We start from the raw sequence: 18,875 nt of genomic DNA on the forward strand, positions 1-18,875 counted from the left end.
GCGTGCGCGCGACGCAAGTGCGAGCGGTAAAAGTGCGATGGATAAAACGAGAGAGACTGGCGTGCGCCGCGATTGGTCGGCGCGCCCGCTCGTGGCCGCGGTGGGGATATTCCTAACAGCTGAGCGCTGTATACCAGTCAGCAAGTCGCATGCTAGTCTCAGTAGGAGATGAGCGCTCGCAGAGTGAGCATTGGGATCGAACCCTTGTTTCGGAACGGGCGAGAATGTTAGTCAGTGATCGCCGAGCGACTGTGAGAGAGGATCCTAACGTCTAAAGTTGACAAACTTGTGCGTGCGACGTTGTCGATATCCGGTACTAAAAAAAAAAAAAAAGAAGAGAGAGACAGAGAAAAAGAGATAAAGAGAAATTAAAGAAAAATTATAACAAGGTGGAAAGATTGCGCCTCTCTCGAATTTTGACACGCAAAAGTTCGACCGCTGCTCAGCGAGCACGTGGATAGAGAAGTAATATAACGTGCGTAGTCTCCCTCCTGAGATTAAAGCTCAGCAGGAGGAAAAAGGTGTCTTTTTTAGCGCGCAGGGGATAGCGACGCGCCGGATCCGCGCACGACGGTCCATCATATCCAGTCGAGTCGCGTTCACGAGAGGAAACTGCCGGTGTATAACGGATTGTGATGCACGTCGTCGACTTACCATTGTTAAATTGAAGTGCAGTGTTACGCGGAGTTGTTCCGGCCCCGGAAAAAAATGGTGCCAACACAACAGGACCCCTCGAGCTCGGGGGTTTATACGGATATCGTATTCGGCTCGCTTCTTGTGGATGAAAATTCGCTGACGCCGTATTCAGATGCGACCCAGGTATTTAAACAACCAAGTTGCCTCTATCACTTGGAAAAAATTGTGAATTTTTCGTCGAACGGCCAAAGTCATCGCAATTGTTTTTTTTTTTTTAATAACAATTGTGCACTGTTTTTTTTACTCGCTATAAACTGTTGCCTGTAAAAATCTCTGATCGAAAATACACGCGATATTGTAACGTACGTATGTGCGCGTCTGGAAGTTTGAAATATCTAAAAAATATCTGAAAAGAGTAAAGAAAGCTCCGAAAGATTAACGAAATCTCACTGACGTGTTTTTCCAAGATTAGATTTTCTGTAATTACATTTTGTCTCATTTTTACGACTAACACTTGAAAAATCTTTCAATCTTTCGTCAATTCTCTGTTACTTTTTTGATCTTGTATCACGACTTAAAGAACTTCAATATATATATATATATATTTTTTTTTTGTAAATTGAGAGAATTAGCTACAAATTGCAACGGAAATTCAAAAGAAAAAAAAACGCAGTTTAAAACAAGCAGTTTCTATTTCGAGATAATTTCAGCATTGCAATCATTATTTAATTATCATATCGACAATATCACGTGAAAACTTGTATTTATGCGGCTTGTATCGTGGAATTGCTACTTATGTTTGTTATAACGTGTTAAATAACGGGCAAGAAAAACGGCGCGATTATAGCGAGGAAAAAAAAAAGTTACGTCAAACAGAGAGTGCATTGAGTACGAGCTCGTGTTGAGCAGAGCGATTCCAATAGATTGCCTGACAGCTGACCATAAAGCCAGATAGGCAGATCCATTGGCACTTGTAACAGTTTCTTTTCTGATCGTGGACCAAAAGATTTCAAATGTTCGCTTGTGTTTTTTGTCCGAACTTAAAGAGAAGCTGCGGAATTGATTAAAAAAAAAAAAAAAAAAAAAAACAAATTTGCAATAATAAACAAGCATGCGCGATTCGAGTGATGTTCCGATATCAGAATTGACTTGCTTGATTTGAAAAGATAAGTTATACGCAAATAAAAAAATATACACAATGCGATTTCACATTATGTTGCCAATGTCTGTTTGCCGAATGTTACTTGCACATCTCACATCGAAAGTTTCTTCAAGTCTCAGATCGGTGTTTCATAATTTTCCGAGATATTGCATTACGTAAACAAAACCCACGTTTATTATCACATTATTACGAAAATAACCCAGGGATATATAATCCGAAAAAATAAATACGCTTTTTCTCACAGTGTTGCAAGGTATGTGTTTTTCTTTTTTTTTTTCGGTGCACGTGGCGAAGTGTTTAAATCTCCGAGTGGTGTTTACGAAATTGTGATTGCCGCACGGTGTATTTCGGGGCCGCATATCGCAGCCGCGTCGATGCGACAACTTTTATGAATTTATGACGAACGATCGTTCGCGCACAGTTGGGAATGATAAGCGCGATGATTTTTCGTAACATCGCACGTGCATGTGATTCACGCGGCGATATTGCAGTTTTTGAGATATAATGTTTGTGCAGTTTTCTATTGAAGCGTGTTTATTAAATATTTTCCAATATCCGCTGACAGTTTTTATTTTTCCATTTTCACTCTTCCATAAAGACGCGTATGCATGAAAAATAATTCGCTGAATTAAGAAATAACTTTCACATTTGATTACGTAGCAACTTATGATCCGCATTAGAGGAAAAGTGGAAACATCTGTGCCGTTCGAGAGAAACGACGTAATTTTAAAGCGGAACAACCGTGAAGTTAAAGTTCGCCCGATCGGTTCGGTGCATTCGAAATGATGCGATTCCAGACTTTGTCGAGAAGAGAATTTTAGAGCGCGCGCGCGCGCGCGCGCGCGTTGAGATAACTCGTCCGAATAAAATACAAAATATCGCCAATGTTGTGTTTTTTTTTTGTTTGCAAGATTAGTCTCCTCGATGTCATAAACAGTGCTCGAAAGAAATCGGTTGTTTTTAGTGCATTTGTCCTATTTGTAGATTACGGAAAGTTTTAACACACGCACAAAAAATATAACGTAAATAACAATATTTCAGGATTCGCGTAACACGTGCAAACATATCGCTGGATGTTGGAAATTTAAAAAAAAGTGAAAAATAGGGAAACAAGTGTCTGTTTAATTTATCAATTTCTCTCGCTCGCGGGAAAATGTCATCATCAGAATTTTAACTATTTCCTTGCGAGATTTTTTCCGAAATCCCCGTAAAAAAAAAAGAGAAACCTCAGGCGGTTTCGAAAAAACATCAAAGAGTGGATAATCAAGCATCAAGATGTGCACCGTGTGCCTGCTTCTCTCATGGGCCTATCGAGTTTTACTGCTTTCAGACCCATGTATCACACACAGAAAGAGAAACACACGCATGTGTGCGCGATGACTGTGCGTTCCTAGTGCGCCGCGACAACAGGGTGCCATATGGCCCGCGTGAAAATTCGTCGGTATTTCCAGACGTCGGCTCTGCTCGTCTCTCACAGCCGAGCCAGCCGATATGGACCGGATATTCTTTCCCCCCCTGTGTCGCGGGGGTAATTACTCGTAACGCGCGCGTACACACGCGAGATAGATCCGATCGAGACACGCCGACATTTTTCTCGGTAAGTCCCGGCCTTCGAATCTTCCGCCCGGCCCCGGTCAACTATTATCCTTCGGGACTTTAATGACTCGAGAGAGGCTCTAATTCTATAGCTCGCTCCGACCAGGTAGTTCTCCTCCGGAGTTATGTATTTCGTATCGCTCCCGGGGAAATAGCGTTCGCAGATATATACACGCGCGGCGGTTCCGATCGAGTATCGGTTCGCGGCGCGGAATAATCGATCGATCGCGTCATCGTCGTGATTTTTGATTTCGCACGCACGACTCCGCAGCTGCTCCAGGACTGTTCGATGGGCTGTAATTCCACGGTGTGTACCATATCGTCGTCCATTCCGCTCGATCGGTATAAGGCACCGAATCGGGAGCGAACGGATCCAATACGTTTCCATTTCGGCATCCGCAGTTCCGCGGATTTGATAACATATTTTTTTTTGTTTTGTTTTTTTTTTTTTTTTTGCATGTATATCGTTATATTTCGTAGCATATCGCGTGAAATACTTTTTTGTCGTAAAACAATTTATATATTCTATCGATGTAATTTGCCCTGTTAGATTTGATATAATTGGCTTTATCGAGCTTTATAAATATTCAGAATTTTTATCTATTTTTGTCTTATCTAAGTAATTTGAGATAAATATTTCGAACTGATCGCGCTGCATCGCGCAATTACGTTAACTATCTTAATCTTCTCCGACCGTGCCGTAACTTTGCTGCATTATGCGTTATCAAATCTCGGGCACATCCGGCTTGTGATATTCGCGTGAAATCAAACCGCAACCAAATACGTGACGAATGTTTGTTTGGAATGCAACGAAGGAAAGATAAAAATATGCAATTCTGTAAATTATAAATGTCTCAAAAACTTCAATTCCACCGCAGATTTCATCGTCAAACTTCGTTTCGAAGATTTACGAAATAAATAATTTTTACAATCCATGAGAATGAACCTTTTTTAAAATAACATTTTAATAATAAAATTTCGAATATGATTGCGAGCTTTATTTTTAACGCGGAGAACGTTCAGCGATCCAATATCTCGCCGTTGTATTTTATTTTCGAACGTAAATCAAACGTTCGAAAATATAAATAAACCGGGGTCGTGCGTGTAAGACGCGCGACGCGGGACGAAAGGACGAAAAAGGGACTCGACCGGGAGAGAACGTGGGATCCGTAATTTTCGTCTCGATTCCAATTTCTTTTTCTCGCGGGCTTAATCTCGTCCAGTAAATTGGCCCTCTGAACTTCTCTTTGACTGCTCTCGGCCTCTCTGGCCGACTCCCTCTCTCTTCGTCTCCGTCGCCGTTCGCCTCCTCCACTCCTGATAGGTACAATCCCATCAAATTATCCCGATTACCTGTAGCCTTGACGATATACGCGCGAGAGCCTTTCTAATACAAGAGACAAGCGCGTACCGACGTTAACGACGATTTCGAAGTCGAACGCGTGCTGCTGGCGCGCACGCACGCGCGCGCGCACACACACACACACACACATATACACACACACGCATATGACGGTAATTTATCGCTAAACGCGGTGCTCCTCGTCTTGCGGTGACATTGAACGCAATTCAGCCGGCTTTAAAGAACTTAAAATCCTGAATCTCATTAATTACAAACAATCAATTATAATATTGAAAAAAAAATTATCTCTTTTGCATAGCAGATAAGTGAGTTATCTAAAAATACATGACAATATATATACGCAAGCGATTAAATAATCTTCGTAGAAACGGTGGAAAGAAACACTCGTACGTATATATATATACATATATACATATATCAGCTGCGTTAATTACGCAAAACGAGCGCAGTAGAATTTTAATCGAGCGAACGATTCCTCGATCTCGCGACTTCACGAAGAGGTCTCCCCGCGTTATCGGAACTCGCACACTTGAGAGTAAAAACTCCGGAGCGGATACGTGAACGCGCGCCGGCATCGTTCTCTCGATTCGCTTTCACGGAAAGCTCGCGTGATAACGCGCGGCACGAAATAAAGTCGACGTTTCTGGGAAGCGCATCCGGTTGTGATGCGGCGGCGGCGGCGGCGGCGACTGGGAAAAAGAGATCCGTGTTTTATCATAAACGAACACAATTGCCAATACCGAGGCACAGCACAGCACAGCACAGCACACGGTGTCCGATTATACGTTTGCTCGTGTGGAAACGAGGCGCACGCAGAAACGTAAATCGCTCGTTACACTTTCCCCGCACGCGTACGCGTGAACGTGACATTTTGCAGTCGCACGATCATTCTATTTACGAAAATGGTTATCGAGGCTCGTGTCACGTTTGGCGTCAATCGCGCTTTTTTGATTCTCGCGTCGATATTGAATCTCGCGATCCTCCCAAACGTGCAATTAAAACGCGAAATTTAAACAAATTTTTGTTCAGGCCTAGATTGTGCGTGATGAAGGACACGCGAAGTCTAACAAGTAATATTCGCTTACGTAATATCGCTGATGAGAAGCTTGTTTCATTTTTTCGTAAGTTTAAATTATTTTCTTTTTCTTCTCTCTTTTTTTTTCAAGACAGATGCACATACCTACGTGTTTCACAAGTGCGTGAAAATATGAGATAATTGGATGACAAATTAGTGAGCGTGAAGAAACGTAGATACTTAATCTAAACAAATTTCCGGTGCTAATTTTAACGAATAATATTTTTTGCTTCTTACGTTTCTTACTGTTTGAGTAATCAAAATCAAGTTGTTACTGTATGAATATTTGCTGATGATAAAAATATTCTCTCACAACGTGTGTCTTTTTCGTTGCAATGTGTAAAACACAAAATGTTTTACATTATAAAACTTATTTAAATTTTGCGGGTTTTAGCACACATTACATTTTGTTTTCGCAGTAAGAATTGTATACAAAAAGAAGAAACAAAAAATCAGATAAAAATTGTTTCCAAACTTTTCAAATCATTGTTTTCAAAATCCCCGATCTGTTTTGGCTTGTTCGCACAATTTTGTGCAAACGTCAGTGTGGAAAAAAAAAAAGGTCACGTGTTATCGGGATCGATCACTAATCATCGGATTATCTACGGGCAGGCGGATTATTAACGGCGACGGTGAAACCGTCGGGGCGATGCCGTAACTCCGTGTTAACCGGTGTAACGGTATTACAAAAGCGACAGTGAAATGGCGGGATGAGAACGCCGGTCGGTTTCGCTCTTTGAAAGTTACGCGCGCGTGTGCGCGTCACGTTGTAATTACTTCGCGCTTACTTTGTGCGCGCGAACGATAGAAACGACGATATATAGAGCGTACGACGACTCCGCGACAGTCGCTCGGATTCCGGAGCGCGAGGCAGAAACGGGAATTGGGAAGAAAACGAGGAAAAGCGATCGTCGTCGTCGTCGTCGCGGGAAACAGTTATGTCTTTTGTCGAGTATGCATAAAATCGGCCGTAAAGATTGGAGTTACGGTGGGCCGTAAGTGATCCTGATAAGACCCCGGGATTTCTACTTGGGTGGCGACGCGAGTTATTGTTACGGTTATGAGAATATAAAGCGCGCGCGACTATCTCGCGACGATCAACCGCGCTTAAAAGACCAACTATAAATATAATCATGCGTTTTGAATCGCTGGAGAAAGTTAAACATTGTGTACACAGACACAATCGACAAGAGCGCGTGGAATCTGCGTTTTCGCGCGCTTAAACAAACACGGATTTCAAATCTGTTACTTGTGTAACTACACGTTTAAAATTTAATTTTCAAAAATCCGCGTCACGATGCAGTCGGTACGACCTTTTTTATCCTTGAATATTTTTTTTCCTGTTTTTTTTTTTTTTTTTTTTTTTTATATAAATATATATGTAAATTGTACGTGTGTACAATTTTTGTGTTTACGAAATCTTTACGATAATATACTAGCCGGAGGAGAAGTAAGTGATAACGCGAGTCTCTCGAACGTTATCGGTTATTTGCCTATCGCGTCGTTATCTCTATCGATCTAATCTCAATGACATTGAGATCGTATCGGGTGCGCAATGTCGCCTCTATCTTTGTGAAAAAAAAAAAAAAGAAAAAAGCTACGTGGCAAAACAACGAAGCGATTGATTCCTCCGACCCGGAAATAAACGTTCGCGCGAGTTCCTAGACGTGACGTTGCAAGAGGCCTCTCTGTGGCGGCGCGAAGAAAAAAAAAGTGATTCGTATGTCGCCGGGGGAGACGATAAAAAAAATGCTTTTAGCGTTCTCCTCCGAGCCTCTCCACGGTCGATCGGGCAAGATTAATGTCTATTGCAAGGTCGCGTTGACAGATTCATAGCGGTAAATTGTGTCGACGAAGGTCAAACGAAAGTACGATCGAGTCGGACAGTTTGCTGGATCAAATGTGCGATGTTGCTGGTGAATTGATTTTAACTCCTTGAGCTGGAGGAGAAGGGGGAATTCTCGGTGGTTTATTTTTTTGTTTTGTTTTTTGTTTTTTTTTTGTTTTGTTTTCTTTTCATATAGAAATCGCGCGTTCGTGAAGCGAAAGGCGAGAACCGCTAAGCAAAAGTATTAATAGAAGTAAGAGTTTTATTATGATATCACACGCGATTCTCTCTGTTTACTTTTGTAAAAAAAATTGTATCGTTTATACACGTATATAAAAAGAAAAAGATATGTTTGTAAAAGAAAAGAACAAGTATATTAAATTTGGAAAAATTCAAATAATGATTGATATCTCTCATTGTGTGCAAGAAATCTTCTATTATCGCATTTGTGTAAATAATGCTTGCAATTGTGATTTCCTAATTTTGTTTAATTGCGATTTAAATCGTTATATCACATTATCACACATTATTAAGTCATATTATTATCTACGTTAATTTAATAATTGTGATTAATTCCAATATGTTTCTGAGTCGATACGCTTAAAAAACGCTTGAAGAAGTCGAGTAAAGATAGATGCGTCGTTATGTTTTATAAGCGCGAGAATGAATCACTACGACGGGCATTTAACACAACGCGGCAACAGATAAAGATAAAAAAGAGCGAGAGAAAGAGAGATAACGAAAGAAGTCTCGAAACTTCGTTATCAAGTTTTACCAAATCGCCGCTTGTTTCGCAGTGTTACCAGGCGGTAACACGATGTCTCATAAACGACGACACGGATGTGACGTACATATCTCCTCCACGTGGAGACATAAGATCGATGGACTGTGTTGCGCGCGTGACTCTCTCCAGAGAGAAGATACCTGAGTTGGGAATCACGTCATTTTCAACGATTCTAGAATTAAATCATATTGAGTTTTATTATTCATAAATTTGCATTTTTAACAGATTTGTTTTTCTTAACTCGCAAAAATTGATAAAAGTTTTAAATTATCGGCCGATAAATGCGTAACTTTTCAATATATTATATCATTGAATATAAATTTTAATATTATATAATTGCGTATAAATATGAGTTTTTCGAAACTGTCAAACTTCTCGGTTTGCTTCTTTGGCGCAAATTTTGTTTACAGCATCCGACTTTCGGTCGAACGCGATTTGCACAATTTGCGCAACGGCGAGTTTCGAGCGCGCGCGAATTACGCAGGTGCGAATATTATTACGTGAAGAGGAAAAGTACGATTTTTCCGATCTCTAAATATAGACGAAAAAAATCGATATACAAGAGGGGCAGAAGAACGAGGTTGGGTTGGCCAAGACCAGATGCGTTGAGAAAAACGCGATCCATTTCGCATCCGATTGAGAATCGGTCGGAATCGGATCGGTAGAGAACGCAGTCAGCAACAGCAGCAACGTGAGAGGCCGAGAAAGAGAGAGAAAGAGAGAGAGAAAGTTGCAGCAGCAACGGAAGCGAACGGTTGTTTACCGCAGAAACAGCAGCCGGCCACTTTGTTGCACGCCACGAAATTATGCACCGCCGAGAGGCGCGCGCGCGCGAGAAGCGCTCGTAAATAACGACCGGGCGTCACGAAATTACTTTCGGGGCACACGCCGTCGCTCCTCTTGCTCTTCGTCTTTGCCGTTCGATTACCGATCTTCGTACGTATGTACATTGTACATACCGGTTTTCTGGTATAAGCCGCCGATCGGCGGAAGACGGGTCTTTTTCGCCACCTGAGAATCTTGCGTCGCATCGTCGGCAACTTTTCTTTCGCGTCTATGGTTTCTGTTAATTGGTCGTTCCAGACACGGTTAATTTAAAATGTTAATTTAAAATGTTGTGTAAACACACAGATGCAACAAGAGCGGTCGGTCAAAGGGATATTATTAGAAAAATTAACTCTTTGATTTTTAAGTTAGAATATATTGTTGCGATATTTTAATTAGCGTGCGTTTTGATTTCCAAACGTTATACGGAATACGCGACGCACAAATATATAAATAAATTAATTATATTTGAAGAATAATATGGAATCGAACGAATAAAGAGAATCGAATGACTAAAAATACAATTGCTTGAAATTTTTATATGAAAAAATAATTGGAGACTGTGATAATAGTATTTAATTGTTTTTCTCAATAGAAGAATATTGCAATATATATTTCTCTCTTTTTTTTCTCTCTCTTCGCTTGAATATTTCGCCTCTCTCGCTTTTTTCGAACAACCTCGGAAGAGTCGAGTTTTATTTCGGTCTCTTAAAACTCGAACCCGAAATTCCGAAGTTCTCAAATGACTGCCTTCAACATATCGTCGTTTTTGCAAAATAGATATTTTCTTAAGTATCATTTATGTTTGTTTCACGTGCTGTATGTATTTTGAGACATTTGATTACTGCTGACGCTTTCAACGTTTCTACACGTGTGTGTTATAAAATTGCATACTTAAATAAAAAAAAAAAAAAACTTTCGACGCTTGAGAGACGATTAAAATACTAGAGATGTGTCAGAAATATATCTCGTTTTCGCGCAAATACTGAATTAATCATGAGTTTTTGAGACGATCGTAAAGCGAGAAATTTTCAAAATTCGAGGTTGAAAAATTCGCTTCTTTTTTATTCGAGTTCTTTGGCTGCGACTAATGTCACGCGCGAGAGAGGCCCAATGCCAAGATCGAGCGGGACGATACTCTCCGGGTTGAGTTCCTCTAACGGGAGATCGCGGGTCGGAAACATAAACGTCGGGATGCGAATTGAACGGGCGCGCGCAAGGTGATGTGTCCTCTCCTCTTCTTGTAACCTACATTCAGCCTCGCGATCTCCCGGTACGTCGACCGTCGGACATCTGAAAGTATAATAACACTCGCCGGGTACGGCGTTAGCCGCATTAACATACACCGCCGTCTAATAAGCAACGCAAATCGCGAGAGCAGATCAGAATGCGATGCCCTTGCGCGTTCGCGCGCGCGATTTTTCTTTTTTTTTTTTTTTCTCTCTTCGCGCGCCTTCCAACGCGGTCCCGCCCTCCCCCTCTCGCGTTTCGATAATTACGTGTTGCGTAACGCGCGACGGTCCCCTGCGCGCATCAGCGACGCGTTCAAGGTCTGGCTCTTTCGTGGAAAGTCCGCGGAGCGAAACGGCCTGGGAAAATTAGCCGATACGAAGCCCGTGGAAGTGAGGGGAGGTAGAGGGGGTGGGACGAGCTCCCTCCTCTCTCTTTCGCAAGAAACCGGTATATCTTTATCCCCCCGATATCGTTATGATATCGCCGAATCGCCCGATTAAATCGCGCGCTACAAATTTCGCAAGACGCGCGCTCAAGAGAGTTTCGCTAAAGAGAGCACACGATCTGTAGTATATTTCTTGCTCAAGAATAAAGGATCGTAATAAAATACACGTTTCGCGTTTTTCGTACTTTATTATTGGCTGACACGTTGCACAAATGCAGATTATTATTCCTCGAACGAGAGACCGATATTCCGCCTTCGGGACGGGAAAAAGAAAAAAAAAAGACTCCGTGTTCTCTTAAAAAGAAACCGCAGGGTAATAAACTCGAACGGTAGTCGCGGTAGGGTGCTAATAAAAAAAACCGTCCGTGAACTATTTTTTCCGATCTATCGTGAGATACACACGTGGCGGTCAGATATCTGTTTCTAACGTCGTTACTTGCGTGGCGCGGAACATATGGCTGAGCCACACACACGCACACACACACACAAAACTTTTTCGAATATATGACCGTTTTGGAGAGAGGAAAAGAAGGAGGGGGGGGGGGGTGAAGGGAAACCCCAATCACCTCATCGCATCCCTCGAAACCATACTTTCGACACGATTCGCTCGCGAGCAACGGTCACGCTCGATTTGGTGGTTTCGTGCGATTTTCACGGGTCGCAGGTAAAAGCCGGTCGGCGAGGATAATGATTTATCGGGCCCTGCCGGTGATGGTGTCGGCGATGGGGAGCCCCCGGGGGGTTCGGCAACGACTTCACCTCCGCTTCGACGGCTCGGGCTTCTTCTTTTTTTTCTTTTTTCTTTTTTCAGACTTCGTATTCGGGATATGGCGCATGTGTTGCGGCCTCTCGAGAGAATCCATTACGCCGATCGCGCCGTCCGCTCGGCGATATCTCTCATTTTTGCGGCGTGTAAGCTCGTCAGAAACGATCGTCGGAGCCGAAGTCTAGATTGTTACACGACGTTGCGCGCCCGATATTAATTTTCCTAACCGGATATGTTATATATAAATCGGTTCTCGCGCGCGAAGTCGCGCGGCCGAACTTCAGCCGAATGACGGGACGTGTAACGTCGTCGTCGTTGAGCCGAAATGATGATCATTCTCTGACGATCGGTACACCGCCGCTCAGCCGATATTCAGTTATATTCGGCCATTTAATCAATTAGAGATTATCATCTGGATATTTATACGGTCAATTAGGGTAATTGTGACATCGCGAGGTAAACGAAAGAGCGCCGCGATATTTTTTTTTTCTTTTTTTTTTGTCCCCGATCGACGCGCGAAATGAATAGTCATCAGGTCTTATTGATCTTACGATGAGCGTCAATTTTATCGTCGAACGATATCCGTGTTGCTAAATTGGAGATGACGTAAAAAATAAATGTAATATTCATGAAGCTTCAACGCACGCCTGTTCGTACACGCTTTAAAGGTTGTACAATTACGTATGTAGTTGTGTGTGTGTAATATATGTATATAGTTGTACGTATATAATTATATAAACCAACACACGGTTGTGAAAACAACACGGAGATCGGGAAGGTTCGATAAATCTTTGAAAAGACAAAACGCGATTCAAACTTTCGATCTCACTCTCTCTCTCTTGTTATTTTCTGCGTCGTAAAGTTTTCTCTTCAAATCTGTGTTTTTTTTCTCCCTCTGCTTCTCGTCGCTTCTCAACATTTTTAAAGAGTCACTTCAGTTTCAACAGGGAATATCGTTCTTCGCGCCAGATGCGCCTATTACCAAAGAGAGTCTGCGTTTTATAGGCAAGCGTTGTCCGCGACGGGAAGTGTCTGGGTCGACCGTGAAACCAACCGAGTCGGCGTGCTGAGTTATTCGCGGCGCGATCCATTTGAAACTTTCTCACGTTTTGCGCTTCACAAATGACAATTCCGTGTTTCACGGCCGCGCGACTAGGAAGCGACGAGGTGATTTACAAGAGCGACTCGTCGTGCGTTTGTGCGTCAGCGCCGACGACGACGACGACGACGACAACGACGACGACGACGACGACGACGACGATGACAATCCTCGGGGTCCTTGTGTATCATTTACACACACGACTTTGCTCTTTTCCTTTCTCGCGCGATTCGCGACTCAGGGCTGAGAGTTTACCGGTAACGACCGAAAAGGACAATCGCGCGCGGATCTCTTCCTCTTCCTTTCTCAGCGATAACGCACGTCCGCGAACCGCGTTTGATCTATCGCGGATCGCTATCTTCCGCAGAGGAACGATCACGATCGCGGAAGAGCGGCGCGCACCTTTGCCTCGATCGATGAATCGAATGAGGGACGCGATTGTCATTTCGCATGTTGATCGCGATCGCGATTATCGGTGTTTTTCAATCGAACGTTCCGAGAAAAATAATAGTTGCGCAGAAAATTGGAAGTGCCTTATTTTATATATATATATATATATATATATATGTACAAAGTAATTTATTGTTCGAGTAATTTATTATTCCATTTATCAGTTAAAAATGTAAATTTAATGGTGGTGGACTTTAATTCTCTTTCTGTTCCTATCTGTGTGATTTTCCGCTTCAACTCGAACGATTACATCAAACGAGATGAAAAAAAAATAGAGACCTCGTTGGATGCCACCTAACATCTAACCGATACTAAATATTAATGCTTCTTTTATCCGACGAGTAGTATCGAGAATGAAACCAAATTGGCTCGATGCTTCTCGCGCACGAGTGTCGGTCTCGTCTGACGTAAGAGAACTTTCGGCGCACGTCCTTTCTTAAGGTCGTATCGCGCTACATCATTTAATTAATCACATTGTAAACGAAATCATTGCATATGCGCGGCGAGCAAAGATCGAGATCGGAATTTTGTGTTTTGAATTCGATCTTGCGATCAGGTCGCAATTCGGCCGATAGTTTTCGATGGGATTAGCGTGATACGGTTTTTTTTTACGCGTGCGGTTTGTCACGCAGAGTTGGCGAGAAAAGCATGTGCGCGCATGTGTGGTATGCGTGTGTGATATCCACGACGCGAAATAACGACGCGCATGTAGCCCGGAGCCGTTGCACACGCACGCGATCGCTCCGTCAAGTTCGCGAAGGCCACCGCCGTACGTATACCGAGTTGTTGAGATGCGAGTCCGTCTCTCGGACTCCTTCGGCCTTGGTCACCCGCTTCCGTCAGCTGCGGGCTAATTGTGAATAACGTGTCGATACGCAGGCAGACACGCACGCACGCACGCACGCACGCACGAACGCACGCACGCACGCACGCACGCACGCACGCCGTGCATGTGTACGCATGTATATACAACGCGCGCGCACGCACATGGCCGAGGAAACCAGAACCCCCTCGATTCCGTGACCAAGACGACGACAACGACGACGGCGGCGAGTCTTTTCCGTGTCGCGCCCGCTTCTTTGTAGCATAAACGTCGGAAATTACGCCGAAACGAGAGCGGTCGCTTTATTACGGGTGTCGTGTCTCTCCTCGCCTCGCCTCGCGTTTTGTACGTCCGCGTCTTTTTCGCGTGCATGCGAAGGAGCGACGCGCATTGGGAAACAAAAAAAAAAAAAAAAAAAAAGAAGAAGAAAAAAGAAAGAAGGAAAGTAGGGAGGAAGAAAAATACACGTCGACCCGCATTTTGTCGCATCCCACATTTTCAACGCGATTATTTGATTCCGACTCGGATATTCGTTTATTATAAGGCGCCGGTCAATTCGATACGATATGTAAGTTGAGAATCGTGTGGTCGGAACGTCGCGGATGAAATATATGTGATATCTCGATATGACTCATGGAAGTTTCTCTCTCTCTCTTTCTTTCTCTCGGCATAGCGATATGCTGAATTTCGGGGGAATTCTGATCTAGCTCGAGTTAAAATAGCTTCGGCATTAATATTTATTGCGGCACATCAGATGTCGGTCGCGAGATGTGTGTTTATCTTTACGGTTACGCGATATCGATTATTATCGATGTGTTGGAAAAATACTTTTGAAAATACACATCGACTCTTGGAAAGAGAGCGATTGCGTAACCGAGTCGCCTTTCGAAGAGGAAAATTTGTAAAAAAAAAAAAAAGAAGTAAATCGAAACGTGCGTTTCTTGTTTCTCTGTTGCAGACGAAGAAGAACACGCCGGGTCGCGTAAAGAGGCCGATGAACGCGTTCATGGTCTGGTCACAGTTGGAGCGCAGGAAGATATGCGAAGTGCAACCGGACATGCACAACGCCGAAATCAGCAAGAAATTGGGCGCAAGATGGAAACAACTGACGGAGGACGAGAGACAGCCTTTCAGAGACGAGGCCGAGCGACTTAGGCATCTCCACCAAAAGGAATACCCGTTCTACAAGTATCGGCCAAGGAAAAAGGCCACGAAGCCCGCCGAAGTGTCAAAGGCGAAGGAAAAGAAGAGAACGAGGAAATCGGCGTCGTTGTCGCTGTCGTCGCCAACGCCCTCGCCCGCGTCGGTATCGTCAGTGTCATCTCTGAACAGTCCGGCCTCGACAACCTCGTCGTCATCGTCGTCGTCGTCGTCATCATCAACATCTTTGCCCTCGTTGTCGCCCGCTACACCCGGTGCTAGTCATGCAAGAACGAAAAACGATAACAACAACAACAACACCCCTCAGCAAACGATGAAAAAACCGCTCAAGAGACTCCAAACTGGCGCGAAACCGATGTCCAGGCCGAACTCCAGGAACATCCGGCTGACATTGGATACTCTGGAGACACCGAGGCATTCATTACACTCTGACGTGGATTACACGCCTCCCATAGTATCCGCCAAGGTGCCAACCAGTCCGACCTGCGACACTCCGGATTCGCCGGAATCTGCTACCTTTTACGATGACAGCTACGGCCCGGAATGCGCCACGTCCAGCAATGCGATCTGCAACATCGCCACCAAGATCAAACAAGAACCGAAGTGCGAAGACAATAGTTTCGCTTCGAAGGATCTGCTGCTCCCGTCTCTGCTCCCACCAATGCGAACGAGCAACAGGGAGGAGTACTGCCGCATCAATTCCGGTGGTCGACAGACAACAGATTTCACGATCAAGGAGGAGGAGAAGACGACCTTTGACGTGAAACCACGTGGATACAACAATGTGTTGAGGACGTTGTCACAGTCCTTGATGATGAACACGACGCTGTTGGCGTCGCAATCGTCTACCGTGCCGTCCGCTCTCACAACGACGACAATGGGCACCACGGGTATCAGCCTCGAGGAGGCCCTTGACGATTCCCTCACCGGAATCGGCCACCCGGTCAAGTTGGAAGAGCTGATGAACAATCCCGAACTGTCTGACCTGACGTTGTCCGACATGCCGTCCGAACTCGAGGATAGTCTGGCCATCGAGGATAGCTTGGCAATCGACGTGAGCGATCTGGCGTTCAGCGCCAGCACGCCCCTACAGTTTACGCACGATCTCAGTGGCGACGGTATGGTGTCCGCGATCGGCGTGAACGAGGAGTGGCAGGCGCCCTGCTATTGAACGGGACGAGCGGAGACATCGTTGTTTTCATCTGCTGGTTTGTCGTATTGCAGCGGTCTCTCTCGCGCGGTTTGTCAACGCGCGCTCGTGTCGCAAGTTGTCGAAGGCAGCCGCGAAGCTAAAGGTAAAAGATTTTGTCCACGAGCATCTCGTACAAGCTCGACCCGATTCGGAGACTCCAACCGAAACAAGAATCGTCATCCGCTATCGCGTGTCTTCGTGTTTTGTACTGAGGATATTTCGCCTCCTCGAACCGGAGCTCGTCGCGGCTTTCGTTTCATTTTTGCGGTTGACGCAGGCCAGGTTTTTTTTTTTTATTTTTTTTTTTCTTCAAGAACGTCTCTCTTCACACGCGGAAACAGAAATATACGATTGTTTAAATTGACTGGTTTTCGACAGTTGCAATCTTTGTGAGTAGCGAGTCATCCGCGCATTCGCGTGAATGAAAAGAAAAAAAAAGCTCCTTCAAATATATAAAATTCTTGCCTCGTTAGTTCGCTGACTGCAAAATCCGATAGACGCTAAGTCAGCAAATCTCTCGTCAATTTCAGACCACCTGCCAATTGTGGATCTCCGTTTCTTCGCGAATGCGATTTTTTAATGATTGCGAAAGGCAAAGATTTGATATTTGATAGTGCTGAACTTTTCTAACGAACTAGTCCGCCAATATGAAATTTTTCGATATTTAAAGCGATTAGAGAGATATATTTATTGGCGCTTTTCGTAATTGTAAATGTCAGCACGGCAAGTCAATGGCAAAGTCTTCATCGATTGTTGAGATAAAGAAAATGAACGATACCCACGACGCGCGCCGCGTTTCGAAATCCAATTTTTTTGTATATGTATTGTAGTATATTTTGTATGAGAAGTTAAAATATAATATAGTTAAATATATATAACGGATAAGCACAGGTGGGCAGATCCGGGACGTGCGGATCGAAGGTGGATCGAGAAAAGAAAACGCGAAATTTTCATTTGCTTTCGAGATGCGCGAGTTTTGTTTCCCGCGCGACTCGCAACTGTCCACTGTTTTGTTGTATATATAGCGAATGTGTATTTAGTAAAAAAAAAAAAAAAAAAAAACCGTATAATATAGAGATTCGAGATACAATGTAAGTAAATACAATCTCTAGCAATGGTTTGATGTGAGACGTGCACATGTTGCAACGACGTCGACGTTCTTCCGAAACGTCGACAAAATTATTTAACACAATATACAATAAAACAAACAATTTATTTAAACTATTTTAAAAATTAGGAGATTGAAAAAAGATGTAATTTAAAAAAAAGAAAATAATTTATTCTTTATTATAAATTATTAGATCGCTTAAAATTATAAAAGTGTTTATACGCGTTAAAATGTAAAGCAAATACGTGGGAGTTTTGGGAGTTTTATTGAATTGAGACGATGATTGAAAGACACCGGCACAGGAAAATGAGAGCTCTTAATATATATATACATATATATATATATATATGTTTTATTTTTATTTTTACTTTCTATATTTCTTCTGATCGATAAAAAAAACATGTGAGAAGATAAGAAAGGGCGACGTGCAAAATGTAGAGCAACGAGAGTTGCTTCGCCTGATGATGAGTCCTGAGAAAAAGGAAGTCTGAAATGTGTGCGCTACTTACTGTCACAACAATGTGAACAATCGAAAACCTGAAATTTTGAATAGGAAGAACGTCGATCGATCGGTAAAATGTGCGCGTGTTGCGCCAATGAAGATATATAATATATTAAATATTGCTATAAATGATGTGTGTGGGAGAGTGTTGAGAAGTGAACAATGCGCGAGCTATCGCTACGTCGACGATGATCGCTTCGTCTCGTTTCACAGAGAAACGGCGAAAGCACGATCGGCAAGAACGATCATTAAGATATTCCCTCGAGAAAAAAAAACAAACAAACAAACAATACAACTCGTTTCATATCGATTTGGAACAGAGAAGCAAATAACGATTCGTACGCCCCCGATCGATTTAAATCAAAAATTTCATCGAATCATTTTTCGCTGTGTGAGTTTTGCGACGACTTTTGACGCGTGATTTGATAGAATTGTTTGACGAGATGTTCTCGAGACATCTTCTAGAGAGTTTTTTCAAAATATGAGAAATAAATAAACAACAAACAAAAAAAAAGAGAATGTACGAAGGGCGTACGATCGTCAGTCTGAGGGCGATCGTCGGGAGGAAGGAAGCGCGTCGCTTCGATCGGAAACGGGAACAAGGACGGGAAGGAACATACGCACCAACACACACACACACATACACACACACATTTACATACACGCACGTACACACGACGACCGTTTCATCGATCGATCGTGCGCGCGATCGACGCCAGGATCCAGCGGTCAAGATCCGGCGACGATCGAGCGAGCGAGCCACGCTTGGTTGCACGCGCGGTTATCGATACATCAAACTCTTGATCTCATAGTGTCTTTTGTATTTA

At 43.4% G+C, this 18,875-nt stretch overlaps 1 protein-coding gene across 1 annotated transcript; it reads left to right on the top strand.

The window, feature by feature from the left end:
• Window positions 1–157: 157 nt before the first annotated feature.
• On the top strand, window positions 158–17,501 carry LOC109857227 (putative transcription factor SOX-15). The gene is made up of 2 exons (XM_020433365.1): window positions 158–819; window positions 15,044–17,501. The coding sequence occupies exons 1-2, from the start codon at window positions 709–711 to the stop codon at window positions 16,415–16,417; spliced, it is 1,485 nt and encodes a 494-aa protein (XP_020288954.1). The 5' UTR covers window positions 158–708; the 3' UTR covers window positions 16,418–17,501.
• The last annotated feature ends 1,374 nt before the right edge of the window (window positions 17,502–18,875 follow it).

The sequence above is a fragment of the Pseudomyrmex gracilis genome, unplaced genomic scaffold (genome assembly GCF_002006095.1).
Source record: "Pseudomyrmex gracilis isolate BER0280 unplaced genomic scaffold, ASM200609v1 scaffold_5, whole genome shotgun sequence".
NCBI lineage: Eukaryota > Metazoa > Arthropoda > Insecta > Hymenoptera > Formicidae > Pseudomyrmex > Pseudomyrmex gracilis.

Coding starts and splice junctions, on each gene's coding strand:
- LOC109857227 (XM_020433365.1), top strand. CDS start 709: ATGGTGCCAACACAACAGGACCCCTCGAGCTCGGGGGTTTATACGGAT. Junction 820..15,043: donor CGTATTCAGATGCGACCCAG/GTATTTAAACAA, acceptor TCTCTGTTGCAG/ACGAAGAAGAACACGCCGGG.